General features: G+C 45.1%; 1 protein-coding gene across 1 annotated transcript in view; it reads left to right on the top strand.

The window, feature by feature from the left end:
* Positions 1-25,125, top strand: part of SLC25A32 (solute carrier family 25 member 32) — a 98,944-nt gene that overhangs the window by 6,672 nt on the left and 67,147 nt on the right. The window contains exon 2 of the mRNA XM_029591857.1: positions 21,140-21,290. Coding sequence (XP_029447717.1) covers positions 21,140-21,290 — 151 coding nt within the window. The remainder of the gene's footprint in view (positions 1-21,139; positions 21,291-25,125) is intronic.

The raw sequence follows: 25,125 nt of genomic DNA, 5'->3' as shown, positions 1-25,125 counted from the left end.
GTCAATACTGTAATTTTTTTTTTAATTTTTTTCTTTTGCATGTATCAACAACCACCATAGTTTGTTAAAACGTTATTAATCTTAACTTATCTTGATATATTTCTTCACCCATGCGGATACTTGCTGATGCCAAATGCCCATTTAAACTGGTGCCAAATGCCCAACACGGGGCCGTGTTTCGGACAAGGAAGTCCTTTTTCAAGGGCTTGTTTTCTTGCAACCGGCATATAACTTAATGGCATTTATCGGCGGTTTTTGATGCTTCAAAAAACCATATATCAAATATCCATGTCAGGGTGGGAACAAGTTAAACCTGCTTCCAGGACTCTTATGGTAAATTCTGTGTCCTTCTGTGAAGGTTCAGCCTCAGCTGTCCTGCAAATGTATGCAGAGCTGCCCTTGCAGCCGCCCCACAGGTTTCCACTGGCCCACTCATGTATACACTGCCCCGGATGATTCCTGGGCCTTCGCTACGTGCACCTTGGGCCCTCGAGGCATTGCTTTCAATATGTATGCTGCCATGTTTGCTTACTTACAGACTTGTTCAATCGCTGTCTTAGGGGCCACTCTGTGGGTTCCTGTGGCCGCCCTCCTGAATTTATCTGTGACTTGCTAATGTCCCCTAAGAGCACCATGCCCAACTAGTGATCAAAGCCCTCGTGTCTGATCTTGACTTTCCATTTTCATAATTCCAGTAATGAAATGTCTTGATTTCCCGGAAACACTTTTCTTGGAGCAGGAGAGCATCCTGGGCACTATGATACTCCTTCCTTTAGTACTACCTAAGGCCCCCGTAGAGATGGATTCCCTAATTGCTACCCTACTATGACTGGGGAAAAAAGGGGGAGATGGCTGGTCCTTCCCTATGTGAGTTCCCTTTTCAGGCTAAGGGAATCTGTGATATTGACTCCTCAGAAGAACTTAAGCTGAAAGAGAAAGAGAGAGTTTTCTTTCCTAAGCCCCTTGTGGACAAGCAGAGCCTGACACTGTCCTATTTTTTTTTCTTTTATTCTTCTGCTTTTCAGCACTTCCAGCAGCCTACCTCCAGGTACTGTAGGTACCTCCCTATCTCCTGAGGGCGCACAATCCAAGTATGTACCTGAGGCCCTGGAGGGAGACTTCCACACTGGGGTGGGGAAGAGAGAATGAAAAATAACTTGTTCAAGGCCATAGGGAGTGACTGTGATCTGGACCCTGATCTGTAGCCTGCTGCACTAGTTACTAGGCTATCCCTCTGCTCTTTTGCGAACCTTGCACATCATGTCTTCCCTCTCATAAGGCCGACCTTGCAAAAGCTCCAAAGCCCTTAGGTTTGCTACATGGCCCAACTTTGCAAAAGTGGCTATAACGCCTGCCATTACTTAACCGTCTTATGCAGCTGCTGCTCTTCACAGCCATGGCCAGGAATGAGCAGACATGGCTCTTCTGGGGAAGACTTATTAGCCTAAGGTAAAAAAAAAACCAAACACCCTTGTGTGCCCCTCCTGGCATAATCCAGGGAATGTATGGGCTTTTGGCTGATCCATCCTCAAAAAATTGGAGGTCAGCTATGAACCTCCCAGGCTAGTTGAACCCCCTAGTTCTTGCTTTTCCTTCTAAGCCTAGGGACTTGTTTGTCTATGAGCTTATTGGAGTCAAACCAAAGGGAACACTTCTAGAAGCCCCTTACTTGAACCTTAGTAGGGCAAAAGGCCCCTTCTGCCAGACCTTACCCTTCCAGGTCTCCAGGCTGTGAACTTCCGACTTCTTATGTAGGATAATCTTGTTTGTCATTATAGGAGAAATACTCTCATGGACACAATCTGACCGATTTACCAGGGTCTGTGATAGCTTCCTGTTCTCTTGGTTTGCTCCCAGCTAATAAGGTGGCATCTTAGCTCCTATTTCCTAGGCTGCTCGTTTTGAGCTAGCCAACAATATTTTTGGGGCTTTTACATCCATTGGTGGAAACTGGCTGGCTCACGGTTCTCCTTTGCTTGGACCCGACCTCCTTAGTTCTCCCCTAGTGTTGCTGTTCCTGCTTCTGCCAGATTAGTCCTATTCATTTCTGAGGTACCACCAACACTCTGAAGGGGAGTTTCTATCCACTCCTTCCTAGAGGTAATAGTGCAGGCCTCTATAACCAGACACTTGGGAAGGACTCGTTATTCTTGAGACTCTCACTTGAAAGCATAGGGCTTCACTCATCCCTGCTTGTAATGGAATTCCCTCTATGGTGTTCGCTCACCCAGAGGGGAGACTCCCTGAGCTTCTGTGATTGAATCTCCTGGTACCTGAGAGTCCTTACTAGCTAAGGGTGACAGATGCCCGCCCCATCTCATGTCATGTCCTACTTTCCGAGGAAGAGCGAGAGAAAAAAAACCCATAATACTTCCGGACCAGCCCTCTTCTCCCCAATCAGGATTTGGTTGGTGAGGGAAGCAGAGGGAGCATCCGATAAGGGCCCATCTACTTAGGATCATTCCCTGGGATTTTCTTTTACCATGGAAATCCCTGTTTCAGCAGTTTGTACCCGTATGTTCAGGACATGATTAATAACCCTATTTTTCATGCAAGCAATTGGATTAACTCAAATATCTGGACCCTTAGACTTAAGGTTTGGGGGCTATACATTTAAACTGGAAAATTGGAGACATGAAACCCAAATGATATTTTGGGATTAATAATCAAACAGTTTTCTTTTTCTTTCTAGACCAGTCCATTATACTTGGGATTTGTCCACTTCTCAGCTGCCAGAGACAAAAGGGCACATCCCCTTCGTGATCTCATTCTCAGCTATAAGAGGGGAGTGGCCTTAGGCCCTTACCCGCAATCTCGGTCTCCTGCAGCTGCAGACAAGGGTAGAAGGACTCTTCAGGACCTTCCAGATCTCGAGTGTGGCCCTGGCCTGGTAAAGCTTTATGAGCTTTTGGGGCAACAACTTCACAGGACTGCTTCCCCTAGTGCACCTGCCTGGTTGTAAGTGCCTAGGTGTGGATCCCTGATCCCTAGGAACTGAGGAACCCCCTAGGAGGACTTCCATTATTTTTAGGGAGTAGAGGATCCTAGCAGAAAATTCCTTTAGGTCCGAAGGTCCCCCCTCGCCTCTCCCTCTTGCCCCCCCCCCCCCCTTCACTTTGCTTTATGCACTGTCTCTGTTCCATCTGGATGATGCAGGAGAATAAAGCTTTATTTAAAAAAAAAAAAAAAAGCATGAAGAAAGAACAGCCCATGTGGGAGAGGAGCTGTGGTAGGCAACACTACCATGACCAGCGGCCTGCAACACTTTTCCCTGGAGGTGGGGAGTACCACGGGAGGCTGGGGGGAGAGGGGAGGAAAAGTGCGGATTGCATGTGCACTGCTTTGTTTTAGGCAGGCCCAGGAGCTGCTCCAGCGTAGTGCGGTGCCTTTAAAAAAGAAAAGAGAGAATGCTGCAAGGCTGCAGGTGGTGTTTCCTGTGTGTCTAAAAAGATCCTCAGCACGTTGAACTCATTGGATCAGCCTCTAGATCAGTTGCCTCTGGGGTGGCAACCAGGAGACTCCTCTAGCTCCGTAATTGGACACTGGCTTCAGCGTCCAAATCATGCCTGTGTAAATTCTCCTTTAGGGGGGGAACTACTACTCGGAGAGGATTTGAGTGAAACCAGTCCCAAAAGACTCACAGCCAACAGAGGCTGGTAGAGCATGCAAGGGCTTACATTGCAGGATTACAAATACCAATGCAAGGGTAAAAGTATTAGGGTTAGCAGCCTCACACATAGCACAAGGCAAATCCCAGCTCTTTCAAGGGGTCAAGAGATTAAGGGCAGACCTGCTGCTACATTTGCTGTTTGCCCAACAACCCGTAAGCAGCTGTACTCGCCCCAGGACTAGCAAGCCTTGCTGCAGCAGGACGCTGCTGGTCGGTGCGGCAGAATGCCGCCAGGCTCGCTACAACTGGGCTTCCCCCTAGGCGCACACATGCCCGAAACTCACTCTTTTTAAAGGCCCACGGCAGGAAAAGCCCACAACGCCCTTGAAAGACATCTGGGCTCTTCGCCCTATTAAAGGGCTTTGCTGACGCTCCTTCGTCACCTCAACAGGGTCTTCCATGTCTGTCTTCAGCTGTAGCCTTGTCATCATCCAAGACTTTGGCTCTATCCATAGTTACTGCCTTTTGGACTTTCCCTTAGTCTGACCCATGCAAAGTCTTTTGTTCGTCCGCCATCTGCAGAGACCTTAAGGCTTTGCCCTCGAGGTTGCGTCAATTGTGCCACGGCAAGAGGGACTCACACTTAAATTGCTCAGGCCATGAGCTCTGTGAACATGTCTCTGTGATGGGCCATTCCTGCCTTGGCCACCCAGATGCAGGAACAAAAGACCAAATTAAATAGTCTCCTGAATAGGTCATGCAACAGGCCCAGCAGCAACTTGATCAAGTAAATGGCCTACTACAGACCTGTCTCAGCACTTAGCTCTGATACAACCCCACTGGATGCAAATCTTTCTCATGCGTGCTCATTGTGGATATCCTGAAAACCTGGCCTGTTTGCAGCATTCGAGGACTGGAGTTCGCCATCCCTGCCCTAAGGGGGATGCAGGGGTTTCTTCAGTGCTTGTAAGGTGCATTTCAAGTTTCAGCCGGCCCGTTTTTTTTCTAACTCTATCAAGATTACATATCTTGTTGGATGGACCTGCTCTCGCCTGGGCTTCTCCTTTGTGGAAAAAGATGATCTACTTCTCATGAAATTGGATAACTTCACACAACAGTTTCACCTGATGTTTGACCAACTTGGGCGTGTCTCATTTGCCGCCACCGAACTTCTTTGTATCCGTCGAGGCACTCACTCCATTGGCGAGTATGCTGTAGAATTCTGTACTTTGGTATCTGAACTCGGTTGGGGCGAGGATAGTCAAACGACCATTTTCTGGCAAGGATTATCTGGGACTAAGCTCAGGAGAAGAAGGCCTCCCATCAGACCATTCCTATGGTCCTTAAGCCTCTGAACTTTTTGGAGTCCACTCCAGAGTTAGCGAGGGCTATTGGCTTTGAAGAACCTATGCAATTGGGCAACACACAACTCTTGGTAGATGAGACACAGAGTCAAAGACTCCACAACCTCTTCCTCTACTGTGCAGCACAGGGACATTTCATTAGCCATTGTCCCTCGAGACCAGAAAACTCAGTAATGAGAAGACTAGTTGGGGAGGCAGTTTGTCACCCTCCTGGATCCTCTCCACAATTAATGATTCCAGTGCCCCTCACCTTCGGGGAAAACACTCAGTTCAAATTGAAGCCTTATTAGATTCTGGAGCCATGGGGAGCAACTTTATTCAGGAATTGCTGTTATATCAGTGTAGATGCCCTATCACCAGTTTGACCACTCCTTGTATTTCTTCCATCTACGGAGAACCCTTGCCTAATCTTACCTATCATTATGCAGATTGGGTCTCATCAAGAAATCCTCCAGTTCTGTATGTTCCCAGCCCCTTTGTACTTGGATTACCCTGGCTCGGACTCCATCAACCACCTATTAACTGGAGCACCTCATAGATCAACAAATGGAGTCCATCCTGCCAAGAGCATTATGCTGCCTCGTTCTTATCTCCAGACTCCCCATTCTGTACCATCTCGCGTGAAGCATAGATGTGCCACTCTATTATACATCCTATTTCTGCTTATGTTATGGAAAACAACCAGAAACCCTAGCATCTTGCAATTCTGCTGACTGCTCCAATTCTCCAAAGTCTGTTGTCGTGGAGGTAGAAGCCACTACCAACAAAGCAGGGGCTGTCCTCATCCATCACTGTTGGAAACAGAATGCTGGGCTTGATGGACCCTTGGTCTGACCCAGTATGGCATTTTCTTATGTTCTTATGTTCTTATCACGATGATTCCAGAATTTATAAGTCATGTTTTTCTCTTGCCGAAGGGTCCTTGTCGATTAAAACAGGATCAACCCGCAAATACTTCTTCAGTTCAACCTCGAAATCAAAGAATCCTTGGACATCATGGTAAAATTCCCAAGTTCCCTGATGGCAAAGAGTGTCTCCCCAGAAGCTGAAGATAAGAGGCTTGGGGAAGGGGCTTAGAGGAGGTTGTACTGTTACTTTTGCTGCTCGCAGGACAACCCCACAAGTAGCTGTACTCACCCTGGGACTGGTATGCCTCTCTGCAGCTGGACACCACCAGGATCACTATGACTGGGCTTCCTCCTAGGCGCATTTGCACACACAGCTTGTTCTTTTAAAGGCCCATGGCAGGAAAATCCCACGGTGCCCTTGCATGACATCAGGACTCTTTGCCCTATAAGGGCCTTGCCGACTCTCCCTCGTGACCTCAGCAGCGTCTTCCGTCTTTAGCCACAGCCTTGTCGTCGTCCAAGCCTTCAGTTGTGTTCATAGTTACTGCCTTTTGGACTTTCCCTTAGTCTGGCCCATGCAAAGACTCTCGTCCACCATTGGCGCAGACCTTAGGGCTTTGCCCTCAAGGTTACATCAATTGCACCACGGAAAGAGGGGCTCATGCATACATCACTTGCAACACTTACCTGTAGCAAAAGGTAGCAGTCACCATCCACAAAGATGTCCAGTGAGCCCCTCTGACAATAAGCAAATGCCTGTCACGGTATTATGCAGAGTGGGCCCAGATTACATTGGACCAGTGAGTCCTGGATATAATTTTAAGGGAGTTTGTGCCAGAATGTGTTGTCCCAGTGCCAAATATATTTATGATTTCCCACTGCATGTTGCAAATCAAAAGAGATGCAGTAAAAGCAAACCTGCAGAGGTTATGATGCTTGGAGACTATGGTTCCAGTCCTCTTCCAGGAGAGGTGGCAAAGAGCATATTTGATTTATTTTATAGTGCCAAAGAAGAATGGCAGCTTTCGCCCTGTCCTAGATTTAACGGAGGTCAACATGCTCGAGTGTACCCCATTTTAGAATGGAGACCTTCTGCTTAGTCATGGTGGCAACCTGAGCCAACGCCAAGGCAAGCAGGTTCTTCATTCAATGAAAAGAGACTGAATTCAGTGGAATAGATGACTTGATCTGGCCTTGGCCCAAGGGTAGACTTCGCTATGTATGCCCACCTTGGCCTTTGATAGGCAAAGTGATAAAGAAGATAATGAATCAACCCTCAGAAGTGATACTGGTAGCCCTAGATTGACCAAAGGCACTGTGCTGCGCAGACCTATATGGCTCCTAGTGGGGACCTTCCTGCAGCTCTCCAAAAAGCAGGGGTTGCTGTGCCAGGGTTCAGTACCAATGGATGACCCATCTTTATTTTGCCTTACGGCCTGGCTTATGAAAGGGCATAGCTACAAAGCGGAGGATGCTCTCAGGCATTAATAGCAACTATTCTGAAGGCTCGTAAGATCTCAACGTCTTTAGCCTATAATAGAATTTGGAGGCTATTTGAGGCTTACTACTAAAAGATATCCCTCGAATCCTAGACTTCTTACAAAAGGGCTTGAACAAGGGCTTAGCTCTCAATTTGTTGTGGGTACAGGTGGCAGCCAATTCCTGTTAAAGGGGCTGCATTACAGGCAGCCCCTTTAACAGGATCTAAACCTGGTCCTAGGAGCATTGGTAGGAACATCCTTTGAGCCCTTGAAGCAAGCATCCATCAAGGATCTGCATTAAAGACTACCACTTTAGTAGCAATCTGTTCTGCCAAATGCATTTTGGAGTTGCAGGCCCTCTTATGTAGAAAATCCTATTTAGTACTCTCTCACTTGGTAACCTTTAAACCAGTGCCCTTGTTCTTTCTGAAGGTGGTATCTTGCTTCCACCTGAATCAGTTGGTGTTTCTGCCAGCTTTCAGCAGTTAGGCATGTAAGAGGCAGGAGGGCAGCCTTCACTTATTGGACATGCGCAGCATGATATTAAGATACTTCCTCTTCGTCCTCCCAGACCAGTAGCCTGTGAAGATTCTCCCTCCTACCAGCAGATGGGGGCAGAGTGTGAAAGCTACTCTCTGTCTCTACCATAAAGGCTGGCCCAGCAGAGGGGAAGTTAGTAGTTTCTTCCTGCAGCATATGGGACGGAGTGCAGACATCACTGGTCCAGCAGCATAATTATGGCCCCAGGGCAACGGTCTTCCCTAAGGTCGCTTTCCCTAGGAGCCTGGGCTGGGGTAGGGACCACATTGGACAACAGCCGCCATAGATCTGATCTTCCCTCCCCAGGGCAACCAGTTGTTTTGGTCTCCTGGTTTCTCGACTAAATCGCCTAACTGTGAGTAAATAAAAGCAAAAAAGGCAGAAGAAGCAGCCTGACCCAAACCATTGCTGCCTGCCACGGGTATGGACAAGGGGAGGAAGTGCTCCAGATGCAGGGCCTGGCTGGTCCCTAGTGTCACTGGCTCTTTCTGCTGTAATTGTGATGGCGAAAAGCAGGCCCCAGTGGACGAAGGGGACGGGGCTGGGCCACTTGATCAGCGCGTGCTGGTGAGCGTGTCCTTTCCTCCACCTCTGGAACAAGTTTCAGGGTGATAAAGGCATTCCTCCACAGCTTTGGAGGGTGGGGCAACCCCAGGCAAGCAGTGTTGGCAACTAGAGTCCCCGGTGGAAGAGGAGTCTGAGTTTTTCTCAGAATTAATCTTGGCAATGCACCAAGCCTATCTCCAGATGAAAGATAAGCAGATTTAAGACTTCTTCTTCAAGGGTAAAGCCTAAGCCACTTTCAGGCTGGGAAGATTGGAGTCCTGAGGTGGAACCCCAGGGGGAGGGGTTCAAGGAGGAAGAGGGCTTCCATGGAAAAGACTTTAGGTGAGGAAGAACCAGAGGCTAGGGACTCAGCTGTGCATTTGTTTAGGACAGATGAGCTGGGGGCGCTAATTACAAAAGTCTCGCAGGTCCTGAGTCTGAAAGAGGAAATGCCCAATGTTAAAACGAAGCGAAATCCCATTTGGACAGGGATTAGGAAACCTTGCAAAGCCTTTCCGATTCATTCAGAAATCCAGGATATGCTGTCAGCGGAGTGGGAAACTCCAGAGTCTAGGCTTAGAAGCTGTAGAACTATGCAGAGACTGCATCTAATAGAACAGGTAAGGATAAGCTTCTAGATCTGCCTAGAGTAGATGCAGCGATTCTCAGCAATAGTAAAGTACTCTACCAGTAGAAAGTGGAGCAGCCCTGAAAGACCCTTAGGACAGGAAAGTGGAAGCGTTAATAAAGAGAGGTTTTGAGCTTTCAACCTTGGCCCTCCAGGCAGCTTTTTGTAGAGGTTATTTAGCCAGGGCCCTTCTAATCTGGTCTCAACAAGAGATTCAGGGTTCCAAAGATGCAGGATCCATGGAGGATAGGGCAGGGCCAACCCTAGTGGAATCGGCGGCAGTCTTTGTTGCAGATACTATGTATGACCTTATTAGAGTTTCAACTAAATTAGCAGCAACAGAGATCATGGCTAGGTGGCTTTTATGGCTAAAGAATGAGCAACAGATTCAGCATCCATGATTCCCCAGCTAGGGGGCAGATTACAGATTTTTTTTTTTTATTAGAAATGGGCCAAATTAACAAAAGACCTGGACATAATAAGCAAAAGGTATCACCCAGAATTAAGATTTCCTTTAGAAGATTTCTTTGTTTCCTCCCCATACAAGGCAAGCAGAGGAGACGTGTCACACAGATATTAGATAGGTTGGTTCATCTACAAGGCATTATCCTGGTATCGCCCGGGCAGGAAGGCATAGGGATATACTCCATTTATTTCCTAGTACCAAAGAAGGAAGAAAGCTTTCAGCCAGTGCTGGACCTAAACAAGTAAACAGGGCCCTGGTAGTTCCATATTTCCACATGGAATCACTGGCTACAGTAAAAGCGGCCATAAGGACAGGGAAATTCCTGGTGCATTAGATCTGTCAGAAGCATATTTTCACATTCCCGTCAGGAGAGATTTCCAGCATTACTTATGCTTCAAGCTAGCCAGACAGCATTACAAGTTCAGGGCACTCCCCTTTCGACTGGCCACGGCACCAAGGCCCTTTACAAAGGTGGCCTTACCTGGATAATTGGCTAATAAGAGCAGACTCCCTGCAGGAAGGCAGACAGGCCACAGAGAGAGCAGATCATGTCCTGGAGAAATTAGACTGGATAGTGAACAAGGCAAAGAGCTAGTGTACTTAGGAGTACTTTTTAAACACCAAGTTAGGGAGAGTGTATCGGACAAACAGAAGGATAGGGGAGTTGCAGGAGCAAGTGCAGGCCCTGATACAAGCCCCACTCTCATATGTGTGGAAATATCTACAGGTCCTGGGCTCCATGGCAGTGGTAATCGGGGTAGTGCCATGGGTGAGTGTGCATGTGCGCCCTCTTCAGGCACACCTATTGTACAACTGTTTATCACAAAGTCAGCAGTTTGACAAAAGTCTGCCTCTGTCATACTGAAGTAGGCAGAGTCTGCGGTGGTGGCTAGACTCGAACAACCTTTCTGGAGGACCCCCTCTGAAATCCCCACAGTGGACAATAGTAACCACAGACACAAATCGTAGCAGGTGGAGAGCACCCACTCAGGACCAAACTGCTTAGGGGTCCTGGCCACACCAAATGGTTCTAAGTTCCACAAACGTATTAGAGTTAAGAGCAATCAGGATGGTGGCCCTAGGCCATTTTCAATCCCAGTTAGGGAACAAAGCGATCCAGGTCTGCTCTGACAATGCAACAGCAGTGGCCCATGTAAACAGGCAAGGGGGCACAAAGAGCGCAACCCTAGCGAGAGGCACACCTCATCGTGGAGATAGCAAACAGGCATTTCTTGGATCTCTCCACAGTGCGCATAGCAGAAGTGCACAATCTGCAGGCAGATTTCCTCAGTCTACAGAAGCTAGATATGGGAGCTGTCAGAGAAAGGCGTTCATGCTCATAACGGGTGCACGGGGCACACCCACAGTGGGATTTAATGGCAACAAAAAGAATACCAAGGCCAGTCAGTCCTTCAGCCAAAGGGATGAACAGGGATGCAGGGGAGTAACATCAGGCTGGATGGTCCTGATTAGCACCGGACTGGCCAAGACGTTCTTGGCAAAGCTGATCTCATTCAAAGGAATTGCAGCATACCTCAAGCAGGGGCCAATAGAAATGGCAGATTCAGAAAAATTATCTCGTACGGCCTGGCTATTGAAAGGAGAAGATTTAACAGAAGAGGGTACTGAGCCCAAGTGATCGCAACCATACTAAATCCCAGAAAGAAGTCCACCTCCTTCACATATAATCGCATTTGGGCAGTTTTCGAAGCCTGGTGTAAAATTAGAGATGAAAGCAAAGATCATTTCAATCCTGCAGTTTCTACAGGAAGGGCTAGACAAAGGGCTAACGATTAACACATTGAGGGTGCAAGTGGCAGCAATTGTGTGTTTCAGAGGGCCATGCAGAGGAATCTCGGTGGCTGCTAACAGATGTGGTACGCTTTCTCAGGGGAGCGAAGCAGGTGAGATCTCCTTGGAGGGTGTAATGGGAGATACGTCCCATTATGACAGCTGAACAGGAGGGGAATGCAAGCTAGGACTGAATGGACCAAAAGCTCAGTCGGGGGAGGGGAGGACTACAACTCCCAGAAGGCTTAGGGAGAAGAAGTTGAGCACCTGAAGGGGAGAGGAAGTTGAGCATGGCTGGGAACCAGGTGTGAAGCGGATTAAAAGAGAGGAGATAGAGACACGAGACTAGTGGGAAGGAAGAGGACAGCGAAGGTGGAAGCAACTAATAGCCAAACGGCAGCCGTAAGCCCAGGTGGATGGTTGCAACAGAGTACGAAAACACTGAGGTACATGTGTTTTGTTTAAAAAGTGTTTCTTCAGCTTTTGGGATTTTCCTACAGAAGAGAAGGAGGCAATCTGCCTCAGCTCTGGGGAGACGCCCGAGCGAGGGGAAGGGAAGAACACTGTGGGGATTGTGCCTGAATTAGGCCCCTGAAAATGGGCCAAGCTTCAGGGAACTACACTTAAGGATTTGGCTATTCTGAGCAGTGAAGCTGGGATGGGTACAGCTGGAACTGAACTCTGGTTTGGAGGAACCGTTGGGCTAGGACAGAGCCTTGCTTTAGCGCCCAAGTTTAAAAGCCTTTTCTGGCGTAGGCTGTACTGCGGAGACAGGCACAGCCAGATGACTCGAATGTGAAGGAGCTGTTGGTTCCAGATAAGGCCAAACTCCTGGAACTGTGTTCAGGGCAAGTGCTACCATAGGCCGGGGTGCAGGAGTGGGCACATCCTGGCTGGACTTTGTTTTGGGAAAAACTCGTGGCTTTTCTGAATAGTTCTTACAGTCCGAGTGCGTGGGGACTTACCTTTGCTTAAAGTCACATCCAGACATCAAGAGATGTTGGGATACTGCAGTGAGGAACCAGCAGGAGAAGCCCCAGCAGCGGAACTCCACCCGGTGAGCCGTTAATAAGGTCATAGTACTGCCATGGGACCTGAACTTTGCATTGAAGACTCTAGTCAGAGCACCTTTTGAGCCCATCAGGGAGGTTTCCTTGAAAGACCTAACACTAAAGATGGTGATGTTGGTGGCCCTGTGATGGGCCAGAAGGTTCTTGGAGTTGCAAGCGCTGTCTTGCAGGGGGGTCCGTACTTTGTTCTTTTCAAAGGAAAAAGTGACAATCAGACCTGTACCCACCTTTCTTTTTTTTTTTTTAATTCTTTATTAATCTTATTCATTACACACAAAGTAATACTTTGTAAAGAAAATTACAGAGAGTACAATTTAAGTAACTTACTTTCAAACAATTATCCTTTTTAATATCATGTTACAAAACACTTCTATGCCATATTACATTACACTCTTTCCATCACAGAGGTAACCTGGATGGGAGAGGACAGAAATAATAACTTCCCTAGTTTTAGATCAATAAACTTTCCCATAAAAAGAAGCTGCTACATGAGAGCACACCCACAATACATCCACTTATGACCCAGTAATACCCAAATTCATAGCTGGTACTAGTACCCTAGTGTCTAAAAATGCTCTCAGCTGTTCAGGGCTAAAAAAATATAGGTGGTGTTTTGTATCCTAACTATGCATTTGCATGGATAATGCAAAAGTAAACTGGCTCTATGCAAGACAACTTCAGACTTCATATCCAAAAAAGCCTTTCGGCGTAACTGGGTAGGCCTAGCCAAATCTGGGTAGACACATACCATACCTCCCAAAAAAGGTCCATTAATACTTTTAAAATAATAACGCATAACTAAACATATCTTGCTCAATGGAAAAAGAAACTAACAGCATTTGTCTTGCAGTAACTTCTAGAGCTGAGTTTTCCAAATAATCAGTCAAATTGAAGATGTTTCCTTCATTGTTAGACCGTGGCAAAGTTTGCTTCTGAGATAGAAACACTGTCTTCTTAGTAACTGGAACAATGTCCTCTGGAATTTTTAATATCTCAATTAGATATTTCTTCACAGTAAGAATAGGCAGTTCTCCCAAAACGTTGGGGAAATTAAGCAACCGCAAATTCAGATGCCGCAATGAATTTTCCAAAAACACCAGTCTCCTTACAGATGCCATATGCTCTCTAATAATTACAGCATTAGTATCTTTCAAACTTTTAACATCTTCTTCCAATTTCTTTATAGAAGACAAATGCTCTTGTAAAATTCATTGATGGTCTTGAGCGACCGTATCCAATTTTAATGACACAGTATCTAAGCGTCGAGTTTGTTCTTTAAAGGTTAGGGACCTACCTGCTATTAAATCCCAAAGGGACTCACCTTTCTACCCGAGGTGGTATTGGAATTTCATCTCAATCAACCTATCTCTCTTCCTAGATTTAGGAAGGTGGAATTCGTAGGAAAACACGGAGATTTGAGGTTCCTAGTTGTTCTTAGGTGTCTAGTGACATTGACTTTATTTATTTATTTAGAGATTTTATATACCGACAACCGTTTGCACATTGTATCGGTTTACTTATAACTTGGAATCATGATAGCTTGGCTATAATTTAGGCATGGCCTTTACAGTGAACGAGAAATACATGAGAACATTTAAAAAATTAAACGAATGGTGCAGATTAACTGGGTACGGGAGTTTAAAAACTGAAGAACAGACAAGACTATGTACAAATTTAGGGTAAATGTTAATTGTAAACAATGAGTTTTTGGGGGGAGGTTTACGGGAGGGGGAAGAGTGAATAGGATAGGATTTTGTGAAGATAATCAGTCTCTGACTTTAGGAAGTCAGAGACTGGTTATCTTCACAAAATCCAGAAAAGGGCATGCAGAGTCCAAAGCCTCAATCGCAAGATGGATTAAAGAGACAATAGCAACAGCCTATATAATGAAGAACAAACCAGTCCCAGAGGGCTAAGGGCGCAATCCAAGAGAGCACAAGCAGCGTCTTGGACAGAATACAGAGCAATTACTCCTAGGGACATTTGCAGGGCTGCCACGCGGTCGTCTGTCCACACTTTTACAAAACACTATAGATTACACCTTCAAGAAAGGGAGGAAACAAGTTTTGGTTTTGGTATTGAGATCTTGAAAGCAGCACTAAAGATCCCTCCTGGGGCAAGTACATCAAAAGTACATCCCTTAGGTTACTGGTCTGGCAGGATGAAGAGGAAGATTCAATTAGGTCTTACTTGCTAATTGGCTTTCCTCGAGTCCTGACAGACCAGTCTAGATCCTACCCATAAGAAAAAATAAATAGGCATGTGAATAAAGGAACAGAGTTTGATAAGTAAGTTAAAACATAATGAACAAGGGAACACAGCTGAATGCGAAGGCAAGCTGTTCTCCACTTACCACTTGTTTTGTGATGTGTCCTGGATCTCTTACTGCAGAAAGCAGGGAACCAGCGTCCTATAATACCAGGGGAAATGCTACCCTGGGGAGGACAAGACAGACAAAGGAGCAGGGGGATATAAGAATACAAGCAACAAGCCAGGCTTTGGCAAAAAACTTCTGACTTCCCCTCTGCTAGGCCAGCCTTTATGGTAGTGACGTCAGAGAGGAAGATTTTGCACTCTGCCCCCATCTGCTGGTGGGAGGGAGAAGCCCCACTGGTCTGTTAGGACTCGAGGAAAGCCAATTAGCAGGTAAGACTTGATTGAACTTTGAAGGTGATGAACCCTTTTAGGAAATTCGATAGGCTGTTTGGTGGACCATGAAAAGGAGAAACCACCTTCCAAGGCCATTATAGCAAGATGGATCCAAAAAGCCATCTCCTTGACAAAGATAGTTAACAATAGACAAGCACCAGTGGTGTACCATGCACACACTATGAGAATAGATTTGTCTTCCTGGGCGGAAGCATAGTCTGTCTTCACAGGAAAAATCTGCAGGGCTGCCACCTGGTCATTCCTACAGTAACTAATGCCCAGGAAGAATCACAAAAGGAGATGGTTCGTAATAGCTAAATCAAATGTATAGAGTCCCAGATATAGGGCATACTTTGAAATACCAAAGGTTTTAAAAAGGAGTTCACATACTTGGATAGAGGCTCTAAAAGTAATCTTATGCCCAGAACTATAAGTCCTTCGGAGGGGATCAACCATGCACTTGTGCATTTTAGGCACTTCAGAAAAATTATGCATAATAGGGTGTCTCTCCAACAGAAACTCATATTCTTTGGGTGAAATAATGATCTCACTCTTCCCTTGGTCTAAGCATTGCTCGATTTCCTTACTGAATTCTCCAGTAGTATCTTATTCTAAAGGTCTATATAATTGTGTATTCTGCATCTGTCGATATGCCTCCTGATCGTATGCCTCTCGGTCTAAAATAATCCCACCCCCTTTTTTAAGCTATACTGGCATCGTTTCGTAATGCTTCACTTGCTAACCTTTTCTGTCTATTTAAGTTATTGCCCACTGTAAATGGCAAACTTTCTATAGCTGATACCTCATTCAGAGCCAGTTTATCAAATGCTCCAGTAAGCGGATCTACTGGTCCCAGTGGACACCCATTTTGATTTGCGTATTAGAGCTTCCTCTCGTGGCATTGTTGATTTACCTGCAGAGTTTAATCTTAATCTATGAATAAATCATTGCAGACATGTCGTAACAATGAAAGGATCATTGTGGGAACAAATGATAAACCCCGCTGTAAGACATTCATTTCCACTCGTGACAAATTTCTACTAGATTGAAAATATTGCTATTTATCGTTGCTATATGTTTTTTTTTTCTTTTGTGCAGGTCTAGCTGCATGGATGAGAGCACTGGGCAAGACGGGTCTCTCTGGTTTGAGCATTCCTGAGGGTTGATCGTGTATCTAAAATAGCTTGATCATTATTATTTCTTTTATTAGAAGAGGGAAGAGTGAATCTTAACATTTTTCCCAATGGAGCAAGCCCTCTCTATTGGCATGTCCTCATCAGAAGAGTCTTTAGAGCATACTGAGGGTCTCTGGTGCCCAGGGGCCAATGCATTTGTATATCTCTTCAGCGCCCCCCCCCCCCCAAAAAAAAAATCTCTAGACAGATGATTTTTGGGAGGGGGGGAGCCATACGCCAAAATGACATTTCCACACATCACGTCCCCTGCCTTAAAACTGGCTATTAAAAAAAAAAGTCTCAATATGAAAGTCCTGAGTGTTTTCTGCATAATTTTAAAAAAGCTGGCCAGTTTCACCCTTTTAATAAAACTACTATTAAAATTATTTGATAGCTTCATTCAACTAATTCTGTATGGCTATGAGAGAGAGAAGTCTGGAATATATAGGAAGGGACAGAATGTCAATATAAATCCTGCACCTCCAGTTCTGTAACTCTGTGCATCCACAGCAATTCCCCTATCCATGGAGCATGGATGTTTCCCTTACAGCTCATCAAACTAACAGATATTTTCAAATTCTGGTGTCACCTCACAGAAATAGCAGCACAAACACCTTCCACTGCCAAGACACATTGTGAACTAACACAAAACCCACAAACCCCCCACCCCACTCAAAATCTATATAGCAAACCTATCATGACATAACGGTAGTAACACCAAGGACTTGATCAACAAGAACTCTACCTGTGAAAACACACAGGTAAATATTACACTGGGTCCCAGAATATCAATATTTTTATTTATTTAATTATTAAGTTTTATATACGTTCATTCGGTTTTGCCATCACAACAGTTTACAAAGTTTTGATGTTTAACAGAGTGTCCAAAAAATTCATATGCTTGTTAACATAGTTATCTTAGTCGTTCTAACCATAGTTTGGTTGTTGAATTGTACAGGTTAACTTACGTGCTTTGGATTGGTTCTGTATGTTTATATGGGCCGGTAGGGAGGGAAGTTGTAGCATAGAGTCCATAGGGTGTTTTGGTAGGCTTTGGTGAACATCCAAGTTTTTAATTCTTTTTTGAAGGTTTTTAAATTTTGCTGTGTTCTCAGTTCGGTTGGGAGGGAGTTCCATAGTTGGGACTTCCTAGGGATATGGCTCTCTTCCGAGTTGATGTAAGTTTGTGACGAGCAGGTGGAATTTTTAATAGACCTTTGTTAACTGAACGGAGATTTCGGTTTGGTGAGTAGAGTTTTATGGATGCACTTAGCCAATTTGTTTTTTCATTAATTATTTTGTGTATTATGGATAGTATTTTGTAGTCTATCCTGTATTTTATTGGGAGCCAGTGTAGGGAGATGAGAGTTCGAGTAATGTGATCATATTTTTTCATTCCTGTGAGTAGAGAAATGAAATAAACCTGATTGCTCTAGATCCCTACGCAGACACTACAAGCTAGCAGAATCTCTCACCTTGGTCACAAGTGCAGAGCAGAGACAGACCCTCACTAAATACAGAATAAAGGATCACAAATTAGAACTGGCAATATGCAGACAAAAACTGAAATAGAAACCCCAAGAAGTCACTCTATGTACAGTATAACAATAGAAAAACAGAAAAGTCATACATATTTTTAAACTTCCCAAGCTCCAATAAAATATTTCAAAACAGTAGACACATCAAGTAACACTTAATAATTCAAATTAATAAGGATTTTTTTCTTTACAAAAAGCCCCTGCTGTCCGCACCTGAGAACTCTTGATTTCCAGTCACTGAGATTTTTGAGGATTAGGGGGCTAGGGGAGGCACACAAACTTTATCCTCCCTCTCACCCTCGCCCATACGTACATGCTCTCATATAAACCCACAACCTCTGTCTCTCACAGACACAAAGGCTCTCAGACTCTCTCTCTCCCCTCGGACACACACACACACACACACACTCACTCACTCACTCACTCACTCACTCTCTCATGACTGCACACAGACTCCCAGGCAGGCACCCGTTCATTCTCTCACGCCGCACGCACACAGACCCCCAGGCAGGCACCCGTTCATTCTCTCACGCACGCACGCACACAGACCCCCAGGCAGGCACCCGTTCATTCTCTCACGCACGCACACAGACCCCCAGGCAGGCACCCGTTCATTCTCTCACGCACGCACACAGACCCCCAGGCAGGTTCCCGTTCACACTCTTGCACGTGCTGAAGGCAGGGCCCTTTTTTTTTTCTTTGCCTGGCAGCCTCAGAGCCTCTCTCACTCCTCTGCTGCTGCCGCATGGCTGTTGGGGAGGAGCCAATCGCTGCTACTGGCACTGAGGCCAATTCTGCTGCCTCCTCTGTGCAGGACCCACAGAATAAAAAATTCACGGAGCTAGCACTTCCTCCATGCTGATTGCGTGCATCGGGAAATCAGCATCGAGTGTTACTCTCCTAAGTTTTAATACTCAGGGACTGCACAGATGATGGGAATGGCATGCTTCTTTGCATAGCCACCGGTGGGATGGGGTCCTCTGGCAGCCATTTGGGCCTCCCTATATCAGGCAGCAGCACCCCCCCCCCCCCCCAGGGCCCTGTGTCTGGGAGTGTTGGCCCCTCCCCCTCGGTACGCCACTACGCTAGAGGATGTTTCAAATGATTTGAACTTGGATGATTATTTGTTAACATTCATCCAGAGATAGATATGTGTGTGTGTAGTCTGTTTAAACTTTTTAATCTTCATTTGTCGTTACATTGTAATTATCTGATGCTAATTGCCCAGGGGACCCTCTGCTGGTTGGTGCACATCATAATCCTGGGGCAATTCTGCACTACTGCGGAGCGCAGAATTTGCACAGAATTCCCACCCCCCCCTGCACAGATTTGCCATTTTCTGCGCGGGGGGGGGGGGATTTTAAAGACCTCTCTCATATCCCCCCTCGGCTGTTTCTTTTCCAAGCTGAACAGCTCTTACCTCTTTAGCCTTTCCTCTTAGGGGAGCTATTCCATCCTCTTTATCATTTTGGTCACCCACAGTATGGGGGTGATTTGCACGGCAGATACTACCATAAGCTTGCTGGGCAGAGGGGATGGACCTTTTGGTCCTTTTCTGCTGTCATTTCCATGTTTCTGTATAAATGCGGCCTTCCTCACCACTCTGCAAGACCCTTCCCTAATTTCTTGAACTCCTGTACTATATTGACTTAGCTGTACTAAGTGGACTATGACATCAATCTTGGTTCTCCCTTTTCCAGCAGTGCTAAAAATGTGGTTTATTTCCTGGCTAGCCTGCCCCAAAACAATTCCTCTGATGATACAATCCCTCACCAGGAGTTTCTTTCTGTTTTGGGATCTTCTTACAGTACATGCGGGCTCTCTTTTACAATGAATTCTACTGATACCATTGAAGAACTATATTTTGCTGACACCCAGAGGCAATCTACAGCGATACATTTTGTGGGATGTGTCTCTGACTCTTAGGTCTTTATTCTACCATAACCCACAATGATCCATGTACTCTTTATCCTTTGACTCTAATACTGCTGCCACTGCTATTTATCATTTTTAAAGCACTATTTGACATATGCAGTGCTATACATGGTGTGAACATGGGGAGAGGAATCCTTAAATCTGGAGTCCAGAGAGCTGAATGCAGATGGGGCAACTGTGAAGTCTCCAGAGGGTTTCTAAAGATTGATATTCCTCAATTTCCATATTGTCTGTCCTTTTTATTTAAGATTTTATTTTATTTTGAAGCCTTGCAAAGCTTTGCTTTTCTAACTGTTCCTTGTTACCTATTAAGAAATAGAATTGATTCAACGTCAATAGCGAGCATTTAAAAGTCAGTATGAGAAAACAAGTGGAGTGCAACTATAAGTCAGAAATGTGAAATTTTAAATTTTGGGTCGGACCGGAGAGTATACTTACCTTGCTTTTAGATGCTAAACTGGAGTTTATTTCCTTCTCATCGGTGGGAATAGGACTTGGATTTCCTCACAGGGAACTGGAAAAAGGCCGAGCACAGATTCACAGGTTATTTACAAGGCCCTCCACACATAGGCTCCAACCCCTTACCCCAATATACTCACACACACCCACATAGGCCAACAGTTTGCATCCACCTCCCCTGCACTAAAACTAGGAATTTGAAAAATGCCAGCAGGCAGTTACCACATTAATAGAAAGGGTGGACGTGCGTGTGTGGGTGAATAATCCTGCCCTGGCCAGTACACGAGTGGATGCTGTTAAAGGAGATTGGAGGATACATGTCCAAGAGCTCTGTAGAGTTACATAGAGTCTGATATTTTGAGGTTTAGGAAAGCAATTAAGATCATATTTATCAAGCTTTTATTAAGTGATAGAATTGTAATGAGCTGTTTTATTGTCTGTATATGTCTGTAAACATTTTACGAATGTATGATTGTGATCCGCATTGAACATTTTGTTCTGGCCTTAGTGGAATATTTAGAATTTTTAAATAAAGGAGTGTCTGTGGAGACTTCCTGCTTGCCTTGAATATATATATTTTTTGTTTCATGTTGAATATTTTCTTAATACCCAGCATATCTCACAAATATCTTCTTTTTGCACCAGTTGATATTTGCAAAACTCAAATATCCCAAGATATTTATCCTCTGAAGGCTAGAAAGACTTAATAATCTTCCTGGCCAGACTCCCATTAGTAGAAGAGATGTGCAGAGTGAGGAGCATTGGTCAGTTCAGAATCTGATTTAGGAAGCTGGCTTCCTTTTTCATTATTCTGGTAAATGTTCCCTGTTAAGCTTAAGGCTGCATAGAAATGATCACAAAATATAGTAAATCTTTCTGCAGATTACATTAGCCTTCACATTTTTTTTCAGTCTTCTAGCCTTGCAGGGAGCTCTGTCTTCTCCATGGTGTGTACAGCTGGTGCTGTTTTTCTGGAATTCATTTCATTCCCTGAGGAAATTACTACTTTTTTCATTGTGTTCTTTTGTGATTTTTATAGTGAACGAAGGCCTGGAATTGAGACCGAAGTACAATGGGATACTGCACTGTTTCAGCACGATCTGGAAACGTGAAGGCCTGCGGGGTCTTTACCAGGGAGTAATTCCAAACATATGGGGTGCTGGCGCGTCCTGGGGGCTCTACTTCTTCTTGTGAGTATCAGCTTTGCCATTCCAAACGTCCCAGGTGCTGCTGAGTTTGGAGTATAGGACATTGTTTATTCTCTTATCGCTTCATGGGTCTTCTGAACTGCCGGAGGGAGCCCTGAATCACTTCATCAAGAAATGGAAATAAAATATATGGAAAGGTTTTAAGGAGAAAAAAACCAAAAAATTGAGGGCATATAAAAGATTTTCAAAGATCGAGTGATGGAAGTGCAGGGAAGAGGAGAGAAATCCACGCCTTATCGTTTAGATTGTAGAGTGCCCCAAGGATTCCCGTGGTTCCCATTACTTTTAAATATTTGAAATGCAACCATTGGGAAAGTTAATTCATAATTTAAGCTTTTCAGGAAATATTTATGCGGATGACGTGCAATTGCTATGTCTTCTGGGGCGAGACTTAATGGCTTCCTTGGGTAGGGTGCAAGAGGGAGTTAAAAACACTCATGGAATGGACGGCGTCGCTTGCAAAAAGGCAATCTGGAGATTCTTCTTCTAAGATGTCCGCAACCTGATACTTTTACTAACTATTTTCCTGTGGTTACATATTACTTTCTCAAAAACTGACATGTCAACTGGTTTCTCCTACAAACAATTTTTGGAAGTTCATATTTCAATATTTATTTTGCCTTTTCATAATATATTCCGCTGAGCAGGGTTGCTCAGTGGGAGGTTTAATAAATAGTTATAGATTATGTAGTAGTAATTATTTTCTTGATGGTACAACCTTTAGATAGATATCATGCAGAGCTCTTATTGCATTTGAGGTCGTTATTTACAGAATTTTCTTATATTTGAGGGTGACGTGGGATGGTAAAGTGGTGACGTCATTCCTTCATTATTGCTGGAGCTGGAAAGGGCTTCACTGAGGTTAACTCAGGGGGAATTGGGGGAGGGGGAGGGAAGGTTTGTGGGGAAAGTTAACCGAGGCTGATACGGTTATTTAACATGGGGAGATCCGAAAGTTTTTCTGTTCTAATACTTTGGCCAACAACTTCAAATCCACATTAATAAGGGAAATAGGCCTGAACGAACAACAGTGAACAGGGTCTTTTCCAGGTTTGGGAATGATAGTAATGCCTGCCCGATTAGAAGAGGGTAGTAACAACCCACCCATACGGAGGGAGTTGAACAAGTCCACTAAGGGACTAACAAGAAGGTCACGAAACCTTTTGTAAAACAGTGGGGTATATCCGTCGAGGCCTGGGGCCTTCCCAGGCTTCAGTTCAGTTATAGCCTCCAAGACCTCCGCCGCTGTAATAGGGTCCTCCAGACACTCCGCCAAGCCTGAATCCAACCTGGGAAGTGAAACATCACCAGGAAGGCATCAATACTCTCATCCTCAATAGTGGGGTCCTCAGCATAAAGCTCAGTATAAAATTGATTAAATCGGGCCTGAACTTGGTCCATATCAGTAAGCAAAATGCCTTCCTGGCTGTGAATCTGGGTGATCTGAGAGTGAGATACTCTAGCCCTCAAGGTATGAGCTAATAAACGGCTAGTTTTATTACCATGCTCATAATGAGTCTGTTTCACTAAGTCTAATGCATAGGCAACAGCTGCCAGATCCAAGGACTGCATCCGGCAACGAACCTCTTTAATTTGCAAGAGTAAGTTAGCGGATGGGGCCCTTTGGTGTTCTTGTTCAAGACTTTTCAACTGAGCTACAAAAGCATGCCGTTTTGCCTCCTTTTCCCGTTTAGTAAATGAAGCAATAGAGATAAGTTTGCCTTGCACTACTGCCTTAAGACAGTCCCATCTGACCACAGGGGAAGTATCAGAAACAGGATTTAATTGTAAATATTCAGTAATGGCCTTTCTAACTTGCAATTCAGTCTCCCTAGTTTTTATCAGGGAGTCATTCAACTTCCAGGGCCTATAACCAGAGGATTCCCGAAACCCCGACACCTCCCACCAGATCGGAGCATGATCCGACCAGGAAATACAACCAACCCCAGAAGTAGAGGTAGTTCGTTTAAGAGAGCTGTCTATCAGAAAAAAGTCAATTCTAGTATATAGGTCGTGCGGGGGTGAATAAAAGGTGTAATCCTTGTCAGCCATATGTTGCTCACGCCATATGTCAATCAAGTTCCAGTGATCCATAAAGCGGCACAAGGCCTTTCTATCCACCACCAAGCGGTGGGCTCCGGGTTTCAAACAATCCACCAGTGGATTAAGCACTAAGTTAAAATCACCCCCCAGTACTAATTTTCCACAAGGAGAATTGAGTAAAAGGGAATTCAGCTCCTGGAAGAGCTCTCTTTGCATAACATTAGGGCAGTACACATTAACCAGAATCAAAAGCTCCCCACCAATTCGTACATGAACAATAAGGAATCGCCCTTGAGCATCCCGATAAACAGAGTCTACCTGGGCTCCCAAACTCTTAGCAATGAGAATTCCCACCCCATGATATTTATGAGCCGGAGTATTAGCAGCCAGAATGATAGGGTCATATTGTGGAGCATAGAGCAACCGCTCATCTCGTTTACGCAAATGGGTCTCTTGGATAAAAGCAATGGATGCTTTAAGCGAAAGCAGCTCCTTAAGCAGGATCGACCGTTTATAATGAGAATTCAACCCTTTAACATTGAGAGATACAAATTTAACCCCTGCCATAACCAGTCAAAAGAACCTCCCCCTGCAAAAAGCAAGAAACAATAGAACAATGAGATCCAGGAATGAGAAATCTGCAATAAACTTGTCCCAGCATACAGCCCATTATCATCTATAGTCCAAAATGTTCCTGCACAACAATAGAAAAACATCTCTTCACCAACCCCAAAATATGTAGGCACCACTATAACCGTGGCGTTCCGTGGAGGGAGTGCAACCCTTAGTCCTCCCACCCTCGTTTATGGAATGAAAAAATAATACTTCAAAGGCAATCCGGTTCCATTCAGGCAACAGCTCAGAAACCCAAGTCTCTCTGATATGAAAGTCCAAAAAAGAATCAACAAATCTGAAGAAAAGCAGCAGCCTCCGTTCAGGTGGTCTCCTCTATGGCAACGCTGGCATCCACCGACCAACGCTTCAACCTGGAGCCTCGCTTACCCATCTGCTGCCACTTGGGTTTATCCACAGATGCTCCGGTCAGACGCCCTGCAGCGGATGAGGGTGAGCTCACAAATCCTAGCGGTTCTAAAAGTGGGCAAGCCTCAGCCTCAGATATTATGCGAGAAGTGGTCCCACTAATATTTATTATTTATTTATTAGTGGTTTTTATATACCGCTCATCGGTTTACATTGAAACAGCAAAATTCAGCAACAGGCTTTACAAAAAACTTATAGTAATAAAAGTGGTAGGGTGACGGGGAGGGAGAAGAACAAGGTAGAGGTATATTGGACGCAGGGGAGGGAGAAACGTGAGCATTTCTAAATTATGTACAAATATTTACAGCTGTCTTTTGTCAAGTCCGTAGCATTATAGTCTTCACAGTCGTAGCATTGCAATGAATAGCAGTAATACGGAATGACAATCCACTAGCAGTAATAGTGAATAGCAGTAATAGTGAATGACAATCCGCAGGGGAATAACCAACGGTAACGGATGTTCTCCCGACGCAAGAAGGAGGTCACCGCCTGCAGGTCTCGTCGCTTCTTTAAAGTGGTAGGAGATAAATCGCTATATAGGGCAATATCATGCCCCTCCCAGGAGATATTTCCCACTTTACGAGCCTGTTGCATAATCTTTTCCTTGAGGGCATAACTGTGGACGCAGGTGATAATGTCACGAGGGACATTTTTCCTGGGAGCCCCCAAAGAGCAATGTTCCCTATCCAGGACAACATCGGCATCAGAGAGGGAGTCCTCTGCCTCCCGAGCA

Source organism: Rhinatrema bivittatum, chromosome 2 (genome assembly GCF_901001135.1).
Source record: "Rhinatrema bivittatum chromosome 2, aRhiBiv1.1, whole genome shotgun sequence".
Lineage (NCBI taxonomy): Eukaryota > Metazoa > Chordata > Amphibia > Gymnophiona > Rhinatrematidae > Rhinatrema > Rhinatrema bivittatum.
The sequence above is the reverse complement of the archived record's forward strand: the minus strand, read 5'-3'. Positions and strand labels throughout refer to the sequence as shown.